General features: G+C 48.5%; 1 protein-coding gene across 6 annotated transcripts in view; it reads right to left on the bottom strand.

Annotated features, from left to right (window-relative positions):
• LOC135919909 (cyclin N-terminal domain-containing protein 1-like) overlaps window positions 1–21705 on the bottom strand; it is a 201724-nt gene that overhangs the window by 173938 nt on the left and 6081 nt on the right. Inside the window, exon 4 of one of the 6 annotated variants that reach the window (XM_065453941.2) lies at window positions 11238–11979. The exons of the other annotated variants lie outside the window; for them this stretch is intronic. Within the exon in view, the coding sequence (XP_065310013.1) occupies window positions 11533–11979 (447 nt within the window). The 3' untranslated portion in view covers window positions 11238–11532. Of the gene's footprint in view, window positions 1–11237; window positions 11980–21705 lie in introns of those variants that run through there. 6 annotated transcript variants of the gene reach the window in all.

The raw sequence follows: 21705 nt of genomic DNA, 5'->3' as shown, positions 1-21705 counted from the left end.
CGGTATGGGATGTACATTCTTAGCTCGAATTTCTATCGGCAGAGTTTCCAAAGGCACAAGGTTTCTGACCCCTTGTCTGGACCGTACCTCTGATTTAGCGGGGGAGAGTTCAGGGCCCGTGTTTGAAAGAAAGTCTTCCGTAGCGTCCAACGCACTTCGTAACGAGTGTTCGACCATGGCTAGCGAGCCACCCGGCGCCTAATATTTATTAATCACGCATTTTATACGGCTACTTACCCAGATCTCTTGAAATTATCCAAGGTGATTCCAAGGAGATCGTAACCTTCCGGAAAAGTACTGTCCAATATGTGTACTAAGTACCCTTAGCATAGTATTCGAGAAACTTATCACGAAATGGGTAATTTCCTCAATAGAGAATCTGTGTTAGCACCTAGCCAGCATGGCTTTCGGAGCAAGAGATCAAACTCTACTGCGATGTTATCTCTTTCACATATGTCTAATTCCTCCCTAAACAACATGATTGTAATTGGCGTTTTCAAATTGTAGTTGTAAAAAAAAGCTTTCGATACTGTTCATCATACTGTTGATCATGGTGTAATAATGTTCATCATACTGTTCATCACTTAAGTTTGAACGCTATGGCTTCCTTGAGGGGTTTCTCGAATTTTTTCGAAGCTACCTTATGAGCAGACAACAAATATTTCGGTTTTTCAATACTAATTCAGATTTTTTTTCCAGCTACATCGGGTGTCCCCCAAGGATCAGTGTCGGGACCCATATTATTTTGACTATATGTGAATGAACTTCCATTAATGCTACATAACTTCACTCATGCAATGCCCTCATTTCCGCACCTGGGTCCATGGCTGAAGCTTTCCGCATAACTAACGAATAAACGAGGTTAATTTGTGATTGGCTTCATGCCAAGAAAGTGCTCCTAAATGTTAAGGCAAAATATATGGCGATTTATTCTTCCCATAAAGCATTGGACTGGCTTCATGCTAAAGGGGAACCTACAGAAACAGTCGGTGACCTAACATGATTTAGGTGTTGCGTTAGACCATCAGTTCAAATTGAAAATGCATATTGACTGCCTGTGCAAAAAAAAAAAAAAAAGCTCGGTACTGTCTCGCTTTGCACTTTTCAAACGTCGCCATTTCCTTGATATAGCGATAAAGAGAATGAGCTATTTTGCCCTATTTCATAGTCAACTATCTCGTTGTGTAGAATCTTGGGGTAATACGTACGATTAGTATATAAAACCACACGCAGACCTGCAAAAACACGCGATCCATTTCATGTAAAACTCAAGTTTTGCGACCTCTACTAAACCCCTCCTTTTCTGAATACCAAATCATGACCCTTCACTTGGTAATAAATTACAATACTATAATGACGGTGTATAACTCTGTAACTGGCGATGCCCCACTTCACCGCTCCCTTGTTATGCCTTCCCATTTCAAAACAAGAGGCTATGAATGCAGTAACTTCTTGAAGATGGAAAGAGACGGCTCTTTTGTGGTAATTGTTTTTTATGGAACAATGTTCCTGTTCAGCTAAAGCAACATAAAACTTTTTTGTGATGCTTAAACGTTACTACGAAGAACTGTATTACTAAAGAACTGAAACTCGTGCGTTTCGTACGCTAGTCTGAGACGCTGCTTACCTTGTGTATAAAGATGTCTCCTGCCTGTACATTTATGTATATATTGTTACTACTTCTGCATGGATTCATATTAATTAGCATGATGCTACGGATCCAGATGCTTCTCAACATGTTCCTTGTGTGACCCTAATTTGTCTAATAAAAGTTCAAATAGCGGACAAGATCAACACGGTGCAGTATGGCATGCATGTTTATTAATGAACACCTTTAAGCGCTTAACGAAAATGACAGAAAGACAGTCCTACGATGACGCAAGGCGTCGGAGGATGGGGCTGCATGTTTCAACGCCGCCTGCGATCACACGGCTTCAAACGGCTTGGGCAGCGGAAGCGAGCCTGACGCCAGTCGATCGGGAAGGACGGCAGTGAACACGGCACATCACAGCCAGTACCACGAGTAATGTAGCGCCCGGCAAAATTAGCACATGAACACGGTTGTACGGGGAGTTGGAGTAACCGAGAAGTATGATGAAGGCCACGCATATCGCCAGGAGGAAGCCAACGAAGAGCAATGTCACACCGAAGAATATAGAGAACGCGCAAGAAAGCAAGTATACCAGGCACCGAAGTGCCCTTACGACGTGGTTGATCTTCAGATGCCGAACTTGCGCGTCATCGATGCAGGTAGACACGCCGTCATTCCGGGGCCCGGTCGGCGTGAGTCGAAGCACACGGTCGTACCAGGTCGGCTTGGAAAACACACGAGCCTCGCTGTCCAATCTTTGCCAGTGGATCCCGGTCGGAGTTCCCCGCAGATCATCGGCGGAAGAGGATTCGTGTGCCTGAGCACGCAACCCGTCTTCCGTGTGTAAGCAGCGTCCCAAGTTTGCCTTTGGTTCGGACATTGCCGCCGTGTTGACAAAAGGGACCAGGAGATACTGACGCTCTTGATACAGAGTTTCGAAGGCGCGAGGACGTTTCAGGCACTTCCACCAAACGTCACTTCACGCTAACCAGTGGTAGAAGTGGTTCTGAATGAGAAATGACTGACGCTATCTTCTGCAGCCCTAGAGGGAGCACGGTTCGGCGTTAAACGGGGTGAGGGGGAGAGCAAAAGGAGAGGACAAACCAATGCTAGCCGTTAGTGACAAGTGACGTCTCCCTCTCTCTCCCCCTCTATACCATAGGGCAAAACTGACCAGACGAGTTCTCTCTCATTAGAGCGGTCGCGAACTTTTTGTACGCGCCCTCCCTCGTCCGCATGCTTTCGCGGAGAAATTGCGTGCGTGACCGCGCGGCGGCAAGAAAGGCGCGAACCGAGGGCAAACAAAACGGTACGACGAATATCCGAGATTGCCTCCCGTCACCCCTGCTCCGGGAGGAGACATCCCTCCTGCCATTTTCCACCTCCCTGCGCGCCTTCATAAATCAACTTCCCCAGCTTATTTTATGACCACTGTAGGACGAAGGCCTCTGCTAGCCACCTCTGATTACCGTTACTTTGCGCTAGCCGACCGAATCTTATGCCTGAAATTTTATTAATTTCATCATACTACCTTACTGATCTGCCGTCCACGATTTTGCATGCCTTCTCTTCACACCGTTCCATTACTAATAAATCACCGCGATCTGTCGCCTTACGTACTCCACGGCCGGTATATCTCCTGTCTTCACCGTTTGCTTTCCGATCCATCTTATGGGGTTGAAAGCTATTGTTCCAGCACTGTTGGATTACTGCCATTGCCCTTACTTCACTGCTGACGTAATAGCGCTGACCTTCCGTTTCTTTTCAAACTCCTTCACGGTATCCCCGCCTGCCCCGAACTCCTCGGTTGTGTCATGTTTCGTATTCTGTGCAAGGTCACCAGACGACATAGACATTTCCATGTTCCTGCCTGTCATCACTGACACTGAACAGTCCACAGAATACTTTGTCTGTATAATGCTTTTCATGTTGTCGATATCTTTCATAACTCGCTGTCATTGTTCTTTCCCGAGCTTTGCATTGTTTTGTCATAATTTCACACATTATTCAACTGCCCTTCTCTTCTTACTTTTATATTCACCATGCGCCTTCTCGTATGTACCTTTTTTTTTCAAAATTGTTCTTTATGTATGTACCTTTTTTTTCAAAATTGTTCTTTATATTGATTGCTATCTTTATTTTCTTACTTATGTATCGGCGCGCTAGCACTGAGACCTTATTGTTGTTCCTGGGAACGGTAGTTATTATTATTATTATTATTATTATTATTATTATTATTATTATTATTATTATTATTATTATTATTATTATTATTATTATTATTATTATTAAAATGCGGATTCCACACACTATGGGAATCTATGTAAGCGAAGTTTTCTGTGCTGTTTGCTTTGATTGACGGTAATTAGTGGTGACGTTGAATCTGTAATTTCTTCCCCGTTTAGTCCAATACCAGAGCGGCGAGTTGTCGGTAAACGTTACTTTGCGTATACACCACAGCTGTTTGTCTGTGTAGTACAAAGGACACACAGGAAGGCGTGTTTGCTTGAGGCGTTGTTGTGCGCCACTGTTCATAATATCCTATAGGGGTTGAGCATTATCATTGTCTCACATGGCACATCGCACTGTGGCAGACGTACTAAACTTTATTTGAATTATGGAGCTGCACGAGTCAAAAGCACAATAGGATTCTGAGGCACGCCGTAGTGGCGGACTCCGGATTCATTTTGACAATCTGGTGTTCTTGAACGTGCACCTAAATTTAAGTGCACTGGCGTTTTTCTGTATTTCGCTCCCGTCCAAATGCGGCTGCCACGGTCGGATCTGAACCCACGACCTCGAGGAATGCCACAGCCGCAAAGCCACCGCGGCGGGCACATAAGTGTTGATTCGACGTGCGACCGCTTCCATAGTGTCACCCAGACCATACGGTGTTTTAATGTGGCTTTGCGCCTGCACGCCCTGCGTCGGTTGTCCGCTTGACAAATTTGCATAATGTTTATTTTTCAGGAATAGGCCCCCTGCAATGATGTTTGACTGTACATGTCGCGCCACCTAGAAGCGACGGTGAGCACCCACACGTAGGCCCTCACCGCCATTTTCACTATTGCCCTTACTGCGCTCAGGCCCGCCTGAAAGCCTCCTTTTCCAATTTTTCAATGGATTCACCGCGGCCTCTCGGTAGATCCTCCGTGAGAAGTGTGAACAAAAAAAATGGCTGTGGTTAAACGTCTAAGGCTAAGGTTACGCCCAGTATGCGAAGCATACTAGCCTTTATTTTAACGCGACAGCGTTAAGGAGCTCGTGTCGCAGAAAAGCCGGTGTCGTCCGTGTCGGTGTCTGCGGCGTTGCACTTCATGAATAAATCGTTGTCGCGCCGAACGCTGCGTTGCTCGACGCTCACCGCGTCCGATGCGGGGGGCGACGCCGCGAGCGACGGCGCGAGTTGGAGCCCCGTTTCTCCTCTGTCGTGACGTGACGGTGTCACGTGGTATTGAAGGCGACACCGCCGCGCCTGAGGAGCTGGGTTGAGCTCTCGAGCGACGGCGCGAGTTGGAGCCCCGTTTCTCCTCTGTCGTGACGTCACGGTGTCACGTGGTATTGAAGGCGACACCGCCGCGCCTGAGGAGCTGGGTTGAGCTCTGGTAATATGCTTCGCATAAAAATTTGCAGGAAGCTTAAGCTTCGGCTTTAAGAGTGGAACGCCATAGCATTCAAAGGCTGCGTCTCACGCTTCCCGGCAACTGGATCGTATGTAAATGTAATGATTACCGGAAAGTTCTGGCCACGAACGCTACGCAAGACGGCGGGCTTTGTGATAGAAACACGGCCTCTTGCGTGGGCCGCGATGCGGCGAAGCCAAGCGCCAGCTAGCGCTATTGCAAGGAACCGGGCGCGCCGTTTCGTGGCCCCCGAGACACCCGCGCGCCGGCGCGCGCAAATGGCGGACGCCGCGGCTGGTCTGTGAATGGTAGAAACACTGGAAAAGGGGGTTACTTTGAATGTTCACGTTACAGAATTGTTTTCTCGTGTAGTCAAATTACAATATGAGAGCTATCATGTCCGTAGGTTGTGTGTAAGTCATAGTTTACGATTTCTCCACGTGTTTTAGCTTGAGAAATTCAGTTCAGTAAATTCCTTGCGTCACATGGAGGGCCTGGGTACGGGTGGTTCGAAAATCTTTTTGCCGAAACGACGTTGCACGACGCCGGATTTGCTACGACACGGGCTCCCGAACGGTATCAAAAAATTATCGCAAGTCCGAAGGGGATGTCGACATCCAAATGTACCGCTTCCCTTCGTCGCTGGTGGCCGACTTCTACGAGTCTTCGGCCGCTTTCTGATTATTACCAAGACAGAGAGATTGACATATGGAAGGCAGGGATAATAACCAGTCAAGAGTGTGGTCAAGAGTCGCTCTTTTGATTCGGTCGCAAAGTGCAAAACAATGTTTTTTACTACTTTGCTTTCCTCACACGTAATTCGTCCGTTTCGACTTCGCACCGGTAATAAGTTGCGTCATAACATGCCACGAAGAAGGACCTGTATCAATAGTGAACCGAATTAAACGCTACGCTGTGGAGTAAAGTACAAGCAAAAGCACCACAATTAAGCGCGACTCTGACAATTTTTCTCACTTTAGTGAGCTGCATGCGTGATAATTTCAAGCTTTCTGACAAGCTTCAATCAATGATTTCGGGCTAGCGATGCGATAGGCTGCTGCTTTCGCAGTACTTACAACTTTATGCATATAAGCGTTTATTGCAACCCACCGATATATACCAGAGATTTCTTCAATTATGATAAAAACCTTCTCACCTTCCTGCATACGCAAAGACGTGCCTCTAGGAACTGTAGCACAAAAATCTGCGCACCTCTTCATATGTACACGTCCCGGCAGCGTCGAGATCACGTCCGCCATACGGCGGATGTCACAGCTGCGCCACCTTAGGTCATGTAAGTTGCGAAGCACAACTACTGGTACACTGTAGCACAGCCCTTCCCTCCACAATCGTCCACCGCATTCCCAACCAAAACCAGGCCGAGACAGGGCAAAATCAACACCAGGCCAAAATCAGCCCTCCGTACATACGACTAACCATCGGAATTGTTTCAATGGTTTTGTCTTTCCTTCCTTTACTTTTATTTTTTATTTTCGCTTACGGAGTAAGGTAGCATTTAGCTCAGTCACCCCTTGGGTGGGAAACCACAAGATAACGCCGACTGCTAGTGGCTTCAGCGAAAAAATTCAAATCTCCATGCACATTCGCCGTCAGAAGTTTACGGTACAGAGTACGAAACTATGATTTCTCGAGAAGCCTCTCAAATTCCATGGGTCAATCAAAAGTAAATTTTGCGACCAATGTAGGGATCGGTTAAATTTGGAGGCCGCATGCAGAGCAAAAATTCACGCTTCTCTTATAACCTGTCTTCCGCCAGCTTTCGTGATGATGCGTTCCTTATTACCGGGTTTAAATACGGCAATGGTAACATGTTCGCTAGTAATAAGGTAAGAGAGCCAACCAACAAAAGCTCACGCAATTGCGCTCTGCGATTTTTATTGCCTTTAAGGACAGACTCTTAAGAAGAGCTGATATGGGGAATATTTCTCTATTTGCACGACAAGCAGCCAAATCACACAGGTGATACGCAGCGCGATCCGCGTCCCTATAAAGGTTGCACGTGCGCCAAAATAAAGCTTTTCTATAAAATTACCCGCTGCTTAATGTTCTCGTGAGCGTATTTCTCGTGAATAATGTGACTAAGTGAAAGGCAGGCTTCCCCAAATGTGCCTGTACCAACGTCACCAAGGTTACCAACCTCTCACGCTTCGAGAAAATAGTCGATGCTTATTGCGTAATCGACGAAAAAGAGGGCAAGAACCAAATAGTTGAAAACCTCATGCGCGTTTATCGAGAGATACGTTTACAAGCACTTGGAGAACACGACAGAATGGGCTGCGTACAAGGGCACGAGAAGTCGCAGCGAGCTGATCGGGAGCGGGCTGGCCATTTCGCCTTCTCCTGCGACCGCGCGGCTTCGTCAAACCACACGGACTCCGAGCACGAACCCCACTATGCAGGCGGTCGGGTAAAACCCCAGAGCACAGCGCACATCACCGCCAATACCGCAAGTAGAGCAGCACCCATGAGCATCAACAGTCGCCAGTGGTCGGTCGGATCTTTAAGGATCCCGAGCGCTTCGAGGGCGCCCACGCATATCGCCCCGAAGCCAAGGACGGCGAGTAACGTCGCGCCGATGAGTACCCAGCCGTCCACGGCCGTTTCGAGAAACTTGGTCGGGAAGTGCCGGCCTTCCACGTCCTCCATGTAGATGCCTGCGCTGTAGCTCCGGGGCTGAGTCGACGGCTGGCCATGTACATCGTCGTACCTAGCCGGCTTGGCGGAGGTCACGAGCCGGCGCGATGAACCCGCGACCAAACATTCGCGTTCGGACGTCATTACGGTTTCCTCGCAGACGGGCGGAAGAGAAGGCTCTTGCTCCAACCGGTAAGTGATCCTTCCACTCGATTAAGCAGCGGCCGAACTTCGCCCTGGCGGCGGCGATTGCAGTCGCGTTGACCAGCAGGGTCAGCAGATATTGCAACGTCCTTGAGACGGGTTATGGACACTGTGGCATGACTCCACGTCAGGGTATAGCGATTGTCACCAGCGATGACAAGCGCACAGACGACGCGTGGATTCGGCTAACTCCGACAACTTTCTAACCCCGCACCACTATCCTGCTTCACGAGTGAATGCGCGATTTCTGTATCTCTATATCCTTTTGTTTACGACAGAACTGATCGGGGCAGTTCTCTCTTTTCAGAGGCGGAGATCGGCGACAAATCGGAGATGACCGCAATAGAGCGATCGAGATCTTTTCGCGTACCCTCTACTCCTGCAGTCATTTTTCTTTTCATATATATAATTTTAAGCCATGACTCAGTATTGATAAGAAAGACAGGGACACAAAAGCATGCGAGAAGAAGCGAAGAAGCGCCTGCATCTATCCAGTATATCAATGCGAGGTCCCTTTGTTGAGTATTGTGCACGACATTTCGCGAGGGGGGGAGGGGGGGAGAGAATGTCATGTTATCAGCACCCGACAACATCACAGCAAAGCTCGCCCGACCACCGAGCCACAGCTACTGAAAGATGACCATCTATCCGCAAGTTGTGGGTGGGCTGGCTTATCCACGTCGAGCATGCGCGACTTTGCCAGCATGGCCACAACTTGGGCATACATGGCCCTTAGCGGCACGCGTAAGCTTAATGTAGCAGCGCTGACAGCATTTCCGTCATCATTTATTTATTTATAACACCTCCAAGATCCCCTGTTAGAGCTTCACACGAGAAATGGATAACAAAAAAAAAAGACGGCGGAAGTAATGTGCATCAGGTATGACCTGAAGCGTCGGCAACTTCGAGAGGAGATTCGAAGTCGGTGTTGGTGATGAGAGCAGAGCGATTTGGCTGGGGAGGTCATTTCAGCCGCTTTGCAGTGCGTAGAAAAAAAAAAGATTTCTGAAACTATAAAAAGTGCGTGTGTGTGGTGGCACCATGACGTCTCAGTGGCCAGCGCGCGGGGTACGAACGCGCCTGGGTGATGAGGGCACTGACTGGCTGTAAAGAATTAAAGAAAAAAAAACAATGGTAACGGTATAATCTTGATATTTTACGAAGGGAAGCCAATGACCTTAACAAAGCTAAGATGCAGCAGTGAAAAGCAAGTTAGTTCTTGTGCGGCTTTTCACCTGCGTCAACTTTCAAACATTTTTCGTAAACCTGTTGGTGAGCTACTTGGTAGATATTTTTAGACCGGAACTGTAGCGTAGCAATGACAACACAGTGTATAGAAACGGCATGGGCAGGCATGCACTAGCAGCTGCCAAAAATAATTTTCACTATAACTTATGAACCTGAAAGTTTCATCTGGTTTCTGAGTAGTACCAGTGCGGACATTGAGGCTTGCTGCCTTTGTAGTCGCTGATACCCTTATCGAGCTTATTCAAACTGAGTTCTTTACAAAGGGAAATCGTCTTTGATTTTACCATGAGCGCAAGCTCATTCTCGCTACAAAAGATCTCTAGAGCTGCCTTTTCGCGAAAGGTATATTCGGCATCATGACCAGCAAACCGCAGTTTATCGGCCACCAGACAAGCGAAGGTTATATTTGAAAAATTCAACGCACTCGGAGCGCAATGAGACTTGTCAGCATTTGCTCGGTTTCGAGGTCTAGGACCTCCCTTTATAGCGCAATAAATTAAACGGCAACGATGTCATCTCACTACTACCGAGCATTGCAGCATGTCACTGGATTCCCAAGTATTGCAGCAGTTTCGAGATATCTGTTCCCATACAATCCATACATTGGCGCAGTCCATTTAACGATTTTCCAAAATGGCTCGCCACTGCACACTGCCACACAAAAAAAAATGAAATGAAAATTTCTAATGGAACCAGCCGAAAAGTGTCCGATAATCATACAGCCGGCCACCACTAATACTTACGGGACCCGGTATTCGCAGAAAACATGAATTCCCGCGAAGCTTCAGCACACAGCCTTGGATTTAAGGTTTCAGTTTGCTGTAGCCTTCGCGGCGTACACAGTGTTTCAGTAAATTAGAAACGTCACGCCTTAACGAAGTAGAATGTCACATTTTGCCGTGGACACCGTGTCCCGCAAAGTTCTGTTGTCGGCACACGTTTTACGTCTGTCTTGTAGCGGCTATTTCCCAACATAGCCCAAAAATATATATTTCTTTTTCCGCAATGAGTGTTGCAGCGCGATACGAGGCCACCGAAGGAGCCAAGTGAGCCTGTACGAACTTTTTTCGATAAAATGTTTCACTGTCTAGTGACCTTGTGAGCAAACTCGTCCTGGATAAAACTTGTGTATGAGAAACAGCAAAATATTTTCTTGGGGCAGTTGGTTCATAACCGAGAAGGATAAATTTTGTATTGTCGCTCTCCGCTGCCTGTAATGAAATGTTGTTTTCCGGGTGATGGGGCCAGTCAAGCTGTTAAGTGCAGCTTTTTTCCCATCACACCTAACCACGTTCATGTGCACTTTCATGTACCTGCCATGTGGTTGAATAAACTCAAACTCAAAACAGAAACGTGAACGAAACTGGGACGAGACGAGTACACAAGACTGACGCCAGTCCTGTGTACTGGTCTAGTGCCTGTTTCGTTCGCGCTTCTGTTTTCCTCCTCAGCGGTGAAAGGGAGCCTCAAACGGATGCGTCTAGCAACGCTACCAAAATGGACGACCCCGCGCTTCGAACGGGAACTGGTCTCGGCGAGTCCCGTCAAACTTCGCGGTACAGTGATATATTCACAGCTCCGCCACGCAAGTCGAATGACAACATAGACACGATGTCGTCGCAATTACACGCGGGATAAAGAGTAAAAAAGCAAAAAAAAGCTAAATCTGTTGCCTAAAAGATAGCGCTGTAGCACAAACCATTCAGGTCTCTCTCTTCTGCTCTCCTCCTAAACCGGCAGAGATTACGCGCAGTTTCGCCACGTGTGAGCAGCGTTGAAATGCAGAACCTTCATGCATGCGCGCGAAATCTCAACGCCGGCTCTTGCTAGGTGTAAAGGTCGCCGCATACAACGCCGCGCGCGATCGCGGAAGAAGACCAAGCGGTACAGATAGACATGCACGTTTATTGGGAGACAGTTTACAAGCAATCGACAAAGACGACACGAAGAGATGTACACAGCGGCACCTGGAGTCACAGGGGTACGTATACACGAAGCTGTCCGTTTTACCGTCCCCCGTTACGTCCGCAATGTTTCAAATGGGAGGGACAGCGGGCGCGATCCTGAATGCAGCCGATCGACCCGAACCACGGGCCAAAGTGCACATCACCACCGACACCATGAGTACTGCAAGGCCCAGGAATATGAACAGCCCCCCGCGGTTCAGAGCAGTCTTGTGGGAACGGACGGCTTCGACGGTGCCCAGGTACATCACGACGAGGCCAACAACCGCGAGGAGTGTCGCTGCGGTGAAGACCCAGGAGTCGACTGCCATTCCGAGGAACTTGGCCGATGAACGCCGGCTTCGCGCGCGCTCCGCACCGATGCACGCGCCGCGATTCCGCGGGCGGGTCGGCACGTGGCGGGGTCCACGGTCGTACCTGGCCGGCTCGGGGAACGCCAGGAGCCACTGCGACGAGCCGGAGGCCGAGCCGTCGCCTCCGGACGCCGGTCCGACTTCCTCGCGCACGGGCGCAAGCGAGGGCACGTACCTCCCCGCGTAGCGCTTCTCCCGGCGTAGGCGACGACCAATCTGATTCGGTGCGGCCGTTCTCGCCGCGTTGACATGCGGGTGCAGCAGGTACTGGCGTTCTCGAGACGGCTTTCCGAAGAAGGCGCAAGGACGTTTCGGACACTTCGGCATGACTCCAAAGGTGGCTGGCAAAAGAGTCGCCGCGGCGATGACAAACAGACGGACGACGCGCGGATGCGGGTGACCACGACTGAACTTCCCCGCAGCTCGACTGCTTCTAAACTGATTGGGCGACGTTTGTCCCTCTCTTTCTTTGCGCACAGGACAAAATTGAACCGTTCAGTTCTCTCTTATGGTGGGTGGAGTCTGGAGACTAATGCGAGATGACCGCAACGGATTGGTCACCAATATTGTGCGCTGCCTCCCCTCCCCCCTCTCCTTCCCCGGCACGCTTATCATTTACGAAGAAATTTTGGGCGTGACTAAGCACTGATAAGAAATAAACCAAAATCATGGGAGATGAAGTTAAGCAGAGCCGTCAGCCATCTAGGCTCCAAATCCGCGATACCCTGGTTAAGAAAGATATTCCGCGGAGAAAAAAGAAGGCGAGTCGTTTTAGTGAGTTTGAGCGTGTCCGGCATTCCGGCTAACGCGAGGGGGTCACTGGTAAGCGTGAGCGGCCAGCGCGGTGGCGCCATCTGGTTTCACAGCTGTTTCTTCAGATGTGCGGCGGGGGAGTAGGGTGCTCCGGCACCAAGACAACCCCGCCTCTCCCCTTCGCATATCTACACCGCTGCTGTGCATGTATTCTGTGGACACTGAGCGCTGCTTTCTTTCTGTATCCGCAAATTTCAGGGCCTATATACATGGTGATCATTTGTAAGTTTGATGGAATTTTTATAACTAGCCTGTTGCAGACAACAAAGTTGTAGTTCTTGAGTTTGTTTATTCAGAGAGGCGGACATTACCTGCACGAGAAATCGAAGCACAGATTCAACTAATTAATAAAAATTCACTTATCTTTTGAATAAATTTCGAATTGTAGCCGGGGAGCTTGCAAGGCGTATCCATTTGCGATTAATTTCCAGAAGGACGCTAGTTTGTAGATAAGTGCCATCAAACTTGCCGTAAAAATGCACTGTTGTTCCACCTACTTTTTAAACAAAACGCTCTTTTAAGTATTGAAGCACAAAAAGTAACTGGAATACCCATGTATTTCGTTCCACACTTTGGGAAATACACTCTCGAAACTGGTGTCATCCTGAAAATTCATTTCGAGAGGACACGCCTTGCAAGCTCATCGGCTACAATTCATAAATTGCAATATGTGCTGTAAAGTAATTAAGAAGTTAGTGAGTGTGCGTCAATTAGTTGACTATGTGTTTCAGTTTATCGTGCTAGTAATTTATGCCTCTTCGAACAATCCATCTCAGGGACAAGAATTATTCTATCTGCCACAGGCAATTTTTAAATGTTCCATAAAACTTGAAAAAAAAAGAATGATTCCCCTGTATATGTAGCTCGGTTGCCCATCCAGCGGACGTTGTGGTGCCGCATCGTGTGCATATGGGGAGAAGAGCGCAGTTCCTTGCGCTGCAGTATTTTTAAAATGTACTTTACTGTAGAAGAGTTGATTGTTAGGCTAGTTGGGGGTTTTCCATACACAGTACTTTACTGCATGATGTGAAGCACCGATAATTTTTCATCATAACCAAAGGCATCTTGGATATGTGAATGAGCCTGTATTAAACACTTGTCATGCTGGTATTACACGCTAGTATTGCTTCGCAGAGCAGTATTTCGCCACGTTAAAAATTAAATTCTGTGGTTTTACGTTCCGAAACCACGATTTCATTATGAGGCACGCAGTAATGTGCGATCCGGGGATCCTTAACGTGCGCCCAATGCACGGGACACCAGCGCTCTTGCATTTCGCCCCCATCGAAATGCGGCCACCGCGGCTGGGATTCGATCTCGCGACCTCCTTGCTTAGCAGCACAGCACCATAGCCACCAAGTCGCCACGGCGGGTGTCCCACCATGTAGCAGAACCGACTAGGCCACTACACAACACATTATTGCGCTTTTAGGTGCATAAAAACGTAAATACTGTAAACACAGCCGTCTATCGCTGTAGCACGATACCATAGATGGGATTTTGAAAGCCTAACATAAACATGAGAAGCGCCTTATTGAGCGTTTCGCACAAATGTTTCAATGGGCACTCTTGAAGCTACTCATTATACCAGGGTTACATTCATAAGAAAAATATATATGCATTCTGCATTTGTTCAGATTAAGCATGTATACCCTCGCCTGAATCATTATATTTCTTACAAGCAGTTTTTCATAAATTTATTTCTTGGTATATTTATTAACACCCGGCGGTTGAATACTAATGTCCTTTTTCTTTAGTTATATTACATTTTGTCAATTTATTTTCGACCTCTCTCTCTATCTCTCTCTCAATTTTTTACAAGACGTGTACTAGTACTCATGCTTTCACTTACCATTGGCAATTTTTATTAAACAGAGAACTCCTCATTAACGGGCAACTACGGCGATTTTTCCATGTCAACGGATGTCGATGAAATTCGCTGGGTACGTTCATCTGAACACTTCCATCGTGTCCTCAAAAAGGCAGGTTTGAGAGTAGCGCAGATATTTCACAAATGAATTTAATTGACTGCCTCGAACACCTTACCTTATACCTCCTCCTCAGTTACAAGCCACATTGCGCATGACGTCAGGAGTGTTCCATGCAGAGCATGCCGGGATTATGCAGACGACAGTGACGAGAGCGTCGAGGAATCGACGATCGTGAGCTAGTGCATGGCGTGAGAAGTTGCTATCGCGGGAAGTTCTGTTCTCTGTAGACGTAGGCTGCGCGAACTGCAGCCCTCGCCATCCGCACACACAGTTTGAGCCGATGCCGATCGCGTTCAGCCGAGGTTAAGCCTTTATGTCACAGTTACGTATAGTTCATGCGCCTGCTGCTGGCGGGCCTGAGCGACTGACCTGAAGCTAATTAAGCCATAAGGATGAAGAAAACTCCTTCTGCGGTACAGTTTTGACCATACGGATTTGAAATAAACCATTCCTCATTCCGTACAGTGCACACACAAAAAGCGAGGAGCGACGACACGGAGCCGTATCGACATCGGTACGTTGCCGTTCTCGACGGAAAGGCGCCCGCCGCATTCAATGGCACTTCCCTAAATTAAATGCGACTACGAACATGGGTGTACCTTTACGTATTGCCACGCAGACTCATTGCTTAGCTTCCGAGGTGCACTGCTTGTCGCGTATCCCAAATGGGCAGCAAGCGTAGGCCCCTCGATACGTAAACAATCGCGTAGTTCAGCTGCCAACGGTGTCTATACTGGCATCGACGTTTGCGCTAGAAAACTACGCGTTCTCGCAAAATCCTCATCTATGTCCACTTTAATGAACATACTGTATGCATGAAGAGAATAGGAAGAATGATAAGTAGGCAGCATAATAACGCCCCCGTACTACGGTCTCCCGCTCGCTGTTTTCGAAGATGTGTGGTCACTCATATCAGTGCGATTCAGAGTGATGCAACGGTGCTAGCATGTACAAAATCTGCCTGTTTTGATATGTTCTGTCATTATTTGATGTCACCGCTGAGTGGCTAGCATTACATCTCAAGCGAACGAGGAGTGGTCGGTGTACCCATTGATGTAAACAAATGCACCGTTCGGTGCTTTGGACTGTCAGCGGCATTCTTGCGGGATACGAATGCGGAAAGTCGTGCTCAACATCTTACAGTGAGCATGCGAAACGCTTCCTTGAGAAGGAGTGTAACACATAAAATAGCAAGCAGCACGTATAAGATCAGGGGTTAGGGGTACCCTTAGTCTTCATGTTGCAGCACAATATATGTAGCGCATGGGCGCTGGCTCTCGTGGGGGCGGGTCGGATGCGAACGGCGATTTGTGACCGCTGAATTCGTCAGAATCATAACTGTCAATATTTGACAGATCCGAAGAGCTGGTGTAGTAGACAGTTGCGGGAAACATGGCGGCGGTCCCGGCTGCCCGCTTCGAATTGAATTTGGCGTTGCTTTTGTAAAATGCACTTCGTTCGTATACCAAATGATTCTGTAAACGGCTTTCGCTTAGTCTTAGGCTGCTTCGACGACAGAGTATTATGGATAACCTCGTTGTGTTTTCGAGATCGCTTCTCGTTTACAACGAGACAAAGCCTAACAAAAGAAACGTTCGAGATGTCAGCGCCACCTATCGCTACAGGCGGGAAATAGCCGCAACGACGGCACATGGCCTCTGAGATTTGAAGATATCGCCGGCCAATTAAAGTTGCAGAAAACATGCGCTGTTTAGCGTACGCTACACTTAGCGTATGGCGTACGCTATAAGTTGCGTACGCTAAACTAAAACTGCCTATTTTGTCACACGAAGGCCCGGCGCGGTCACGATTCAGCCGAGCGTATGCTCTTCGCTGCCAGCGGGCGAGACCGGCATGCCTTGCGCGTCTTTCCCGGTGGAGACACTCGTGACGCCACACGAAGAGGTTCGCTCGGCTGCGTGGTCAGGTTCCGGTTTCCTTTCAGCGATTTCTTGCATATTTAAAATTATTTGCGAATTTGCGTAACAATTCTACTATCAGACGCGTGACTGGGCGGTCTCGGGAACCTAAATATTCCATTACCTTGACATTACCTTCATTTTTCTTCGCTTCCAACTTTTTGTCTCCAGCTCTTGCATCACGTTTTTTTTTTGTTTTTTGTTAGAAAACTAAGCTCGCCGGATGGACAACGCCTGCTCGGTAGCAAAACCTCTCCAAAACAAAACTTGTTCCAAGACCAATATCGTGCTGGTCCAAGACCAGCACGATGTCGCGGGATCGAATCCCAGCAGCGCGGCGGCCGCATTTCGATAGGGGCGAAGTGCAAAAACGCCCTTGTGCCGTGCATTTGGAGTACGTTTACTGCACAGTCCTCCATTACGGCGTGCTTCATAACGAGATCACGGTTTTTGCACGTACAACCTCAGAATTTATTTTAGAGCGCAGCTCCGCCCGTTCCTGCGGCATGCGTCGGCGTCGTCCCTCGGCCTCCTCGTAACCGAGCGAACGAGAATAGCGAAGGATGAAAGCGCGAACGCGAATATAAGATCGCGATAGCGAAGAGAGCGCGAGGAGGAAGGCGAAGGAGGAGGGTGAAGCGGAACCATGAGGCTGAACGCGGAGGATGGGGGTATGTCGAAAGCGTGAGAATGAAAGCGTAGTGACGCGCAAGAAGGGCTTTGCGGCGACGATGGCTACGAGGTGGGCCAGAATAGCGCGCGTCGTCTGTTCATCGATGACGCCGTCGCGATACCATATAGGTAAACAAAGCGCTGCATGAGTGGCGGTCTGTCTGCGGCGGCTGTTGTGAATCGCGCCCACGCGTCACCCACGCGCTGCCTCTCGCGATCTCCCGATTAGCGAGGCAGTAGCACCACACTGCGCTGTTTGCAACGTGCCGAACGAGATAGATTGTCCGCGCTAGCCAACATCCCGCGAAATGAGAACACGTATACAGCTGCGCTCGAATTTCACATTCGTCGGTGAATTGTTAAAATCAAATTGAGGTGATTAACGACCGGGTCCTGCGCAGCGACTCGCATCAGGGACTTTGCGGGGGGAATAAAAGAAAGGGGAAGAGGGGGCATGACTTCGCATTAATTTTGGTCATTTGGGATTCACTAACGTGCGCTTAAACGTAAGTACACGAGCGTCTTTTTTTTTTTTCCTATCGTTTCGCATCCGCTGAAATGCGGTCAGCGCGGCCGGGAATTGAACCCTCGACCTCGTGCTCGGCAGCCCAACGCCACAGCCACTGAGCCTGGGCCGCCACGCTGCGGTTCCCACACAGTGGTTGGCTGCTTCGAAGAGCGCCTGCGCTGCGGGCCTCTCAAATAGGAAGGACACCGTTGTCACCGTTGTCACCCCGTTGTGGGTGCAGCTTGAAAGCACACTTTGAAAAGAGAAAGAAATATATTCGAACTGTAAAAGTAAGTTACGCATTCACATTACCAAGGAACAGCCACTCTTAGCGTGAAAGGCTTCGCAAACCAGAAAAGACGCGAAATTGAAAGACGTATGTATACCTGAGTGTATAAATGACTGTATCGAAACATCTACAGGAGGTTTCGAGACACTCACTGACTACGGGGCCTCCTTTGCTACTTCATATTTGTCCAAAACTGCAACCACTGTGTGAAGCAATAGAATGAAAAAAAAAATGAATCACCGCCTCGAAGTTCCCGCACCAGCTCGCGGTGACGTCATGGATGTTGACGGTACCTGCTCATGCTTAGATAACTTCGTATCGGTAAAGCTGGACTACAATGAGTAAGTAATAGGTCAGCCAAATACTTAGCGAGCATCGAGAACATTCACTAAGTCACGGCGTCGCAAATAGGAAAAAAAAAAGATGCTGTGACATCACAGTATCTTTACACACACACACACCATACCACACACGCAGCATGCAGCTGCGTGTGTGGTATCTTATTCTTCAACCTCCTTGTCAATATTCGCAAGGCATGAGTTGGTGAACCTGGACAGTGCGGAGGCCCCGAACGCGGAAATGCCAAGACAAATTTTTCGCATATGTACAATCAGAACCACTAAAAATTATGCAGATCCCGCGCACTGTGGGAATCTATTAAGCGAAGCTTTCCGTACCGGATGCTTTGATTGACGATAATTAGCGGTGATGTTGACGGCTAAAGCTTAATTTGCGTAGTACACAGAACACACAGGGAAAGATGTTTGCTTGAGGCGTTGTGCGCCATATTTTAAACTTCTGACAGGGTTGAGCGTTGTAATTTCCTCACATGGCACATCGCATTGTGGCACAAGTATTAAACTCGAATTGGATTATGGGGCTGGTACGTTTCAAAACCACTGTGACGTCACAATTGCGTGCAAGCGCATTTTTTTGGCACGACAAAACTTTCACCTTCATTTTATCTTCTATAATATGGAACCCGTTACCGGGAAAAGTACATTTATTGAGTTTTTAAACAATACGTAGTCAGTCTGAGCTGATTCATTGCTTCTCTTTAGCCTCCGTATAGTGTTTAATACATAAAAACACGCGCGCGCGCCCATGCACAAAGCAAAAAACAAAGCGAGAGATTCCGTCTACAGCGGAGCTTTACAGGGCAGCAGACTCACGTATATACGGCGGGTCTTCGGAAGCAGATGCCGTACGTGCCACGGTGGCGCAGTGCGTGCAGGTAGCTCGCTCGCTGCGACGACAACTCCCGCTGCTCCTGCCGTAAGCCGGAGTGGTGGCAACGAGGAGGACACGCTCCGGCACAAAAGTTTAAAACAACGCGTCTGCAAGACGAGTCCACTTTCTTGCGGGCGCGGCGACCCGACGTCGAGTGCCTGCGCGCTATACACACTAGAAGCGGAACTCGCCAGAGGAATCGGTTTGTCGCCGTCCTTTAAAGGCAGCCGCGGCAACAACGCCGCCAGTTATCGCACGCTCGGGTGGCTCACAGTGCAAAGTCCGCTGCCCGAGCGCCGTGATCACGAAGGCCTTGGCCCCAGGCGTGGTCCGCACTGCGGCGCGGTATTTTCCGCGATCGCCGATGAATCGGAAGCGGCGCGCTCACCGTATACATGATGTTTCGCCGTTCGCAAACAGAGACCCTGGAAAGCTTCCGGCTTTCACCGTTGACAGAGAACGGGGGCAAGAAAGATAGCGGCGAGCCGTTGTACATATGGCGCGGTAAAACAGAAGACCGCAGACATCCGAGCGTTCTACTGAGCAGCTTAATCCCAAACGTCGATACTACGCGGCAAATGATATATCTACGCGCGATCACCCGCCGTGGTTGCTCAGTGGTTATGGTGTTGGGCTGCTGAGCACGAGGTCGCGGGATCGAATCCCGGCCACGGCGGCCGCATTTCGATGGGGGCGAAATGCGAAAACACCCGTGTACTTAGATTTAGGTGCACGTTAAAGAACCCCAGGTGGTCAAAATTTCCGGAGTCCTCCACTACGGCGTGCCTCATAATCAGAAAGTGGTTTTGGCACGTAAAACCCCAAATATTATTATTATCTACGCGCGATGCACGATACGCATTCCTTTTATTTGAAATCTTATAGGAAGGAACATCTCGTACACTCAGCCAACTTCGATCTTTTCAATACGTTTCATTTCTTATTCTCTGTGTCCTTCGTCTAAGCGCTGGTCTTCCAGAATTCGAACTATATATACGCTTCCGTTTCTTCGGTCATCGTATACATAGGCAGACAGGGCGCGGGACCGATTTTCTTGCGGCCGCAGGTTCACTGCTGCCACGGCACGTGGTCTCGTTCGACAATCGTAGTGCGCCCGGATATCGCGTCTATTCGGTAACGCGATAACCGAGTGAAATATGGACTATAAATACTTACGGCGCATTTCAGTCACGGCATCGGCGCGTCCAATTCACACCCCGCAAGGACCGCGCCGTTATACTGCAACGCCGTTACCGTGGCGCAATCACGCACGATGTGGCGCCCCCTTTAGAAGGACACCTCGGAGGAACGCTGTAAATCGAGTTTAACACCGCTAACACACGGGCCCTTCCAAAGGCCTTCGGACTGAGGCACACGTCTACACAAAAGGCGTTCGCGCGGGCTGACACGCAATTAAGTATCTCCATTTTTCGGTGAAGATCCTTCGCGGAATGGGAGATATCCGTACTAGTTTATGGGCCTACAGCGGCGCGCAGATCTAAAGCACAAATTGACGAAACACAATGGAGCCCTATTAATAATTTTAGTGGCTGCAAAAGCGATTTTATGGTTAGCAGTTAGGCCAATTTGACCATATGCACTGTTTTTTTTTAATGCTTTTGCCAGCGACATGTGCTTTGCTGCAGTGGCTTAGCCAGGAGGAGACACACCGGGCACGCGCCCTCCTCCCTACCCCAGAAATTCATTCGCCTACCCAGCCCCCTCCCCATTCCTCTCGCCTCCGTCCCCGGTCAAGTGCGTCAAGTACGTCGTTGTGTCGTCACAACTTCCTAAATGTTTTCTCATACTGGGTCGTTCTTTATATACAGGCCGAAAGTTCTAGAAACGTGCAAATTGAGATCAGTGTTTGGTCATTTAGAATGCAATGTATACCCATTCTAAATCAACAATTTAACTAGACACAAAAAGAAGCACAGTCGAAACGTAAAATCTTTGAAAAGGTTATTCCATTGAAGGAACATAAAAAGAAACAGTAATGCTATTGTGGCATGTCTGACAAAAGCCATTCGTAAGAAAGTTCAACGCTTCATCACATAGAAAGATTGCACGCACTAAAGAGCATGTGTTGCGCCCATATCCGCGTCACAGGAGCGAAATTTGAGCCGGTATATGTGAATATTTGGGTATAAAACCGCTTTTCGACCGTCGGACTGTCGCTTCGAAAAAGCGCTGTTTTCTGTCATGCCACGTGTATATCTACTACAAAGAGTCCGACGAAATGCTTCCAGCAAGTTGAAAGAAAGAAAGAAAAAAAAAGCAAAAGATTGCAGTCACTTACCAAATCATAAGCGTTACTTTTTTACGTGACTCGTGACTATCCTAATTAAGCCGGGAGTCCATTAACGTATGCCTATGAACCTGCAGAGCTCGAGGAAGGGTTTCTGACCACTACAAGAGTTATCTGCCGTTTCGAAACCTATACATGTTCCTAGAGGCCTAACCACTCTTGCGAACCCCAGACATTATAAACACTTCCAAAACTGTAACGTTCCTAAATTCCCGACATCCGCAGCGGGGCAATCAAGTCGCAACGTCAAATACGGCTTATTATCGAAGCGGATAATATAAATTGTATCGTTGGGTTTAGCCGTCCGAAAGCAAACAATGGTCTGTGATATACGCCA

The sequence above is a fragment of the Dermacentor albipictus genome, chromosome 2 (genome assembly GCF_038994185.2).
Source record: "Dermacentor albipictus isolate Rhodes 1998 colony chromosome 2, USDA_Dalb.pri_finalv2, whole genome shotgun sequence".
Taxonomy (NCBI): domain Eukaryota; kingdom Metazoa; phylum Arthropoda; class Arachnida; order Ixodida; family Ixodidae; genus Dermacentor; species Dermacentor albipictus.
Note: the sequence above shows the minus strand (reverse complement) of the source record. Positions and strands in the feature narration are given on the sequence as shown.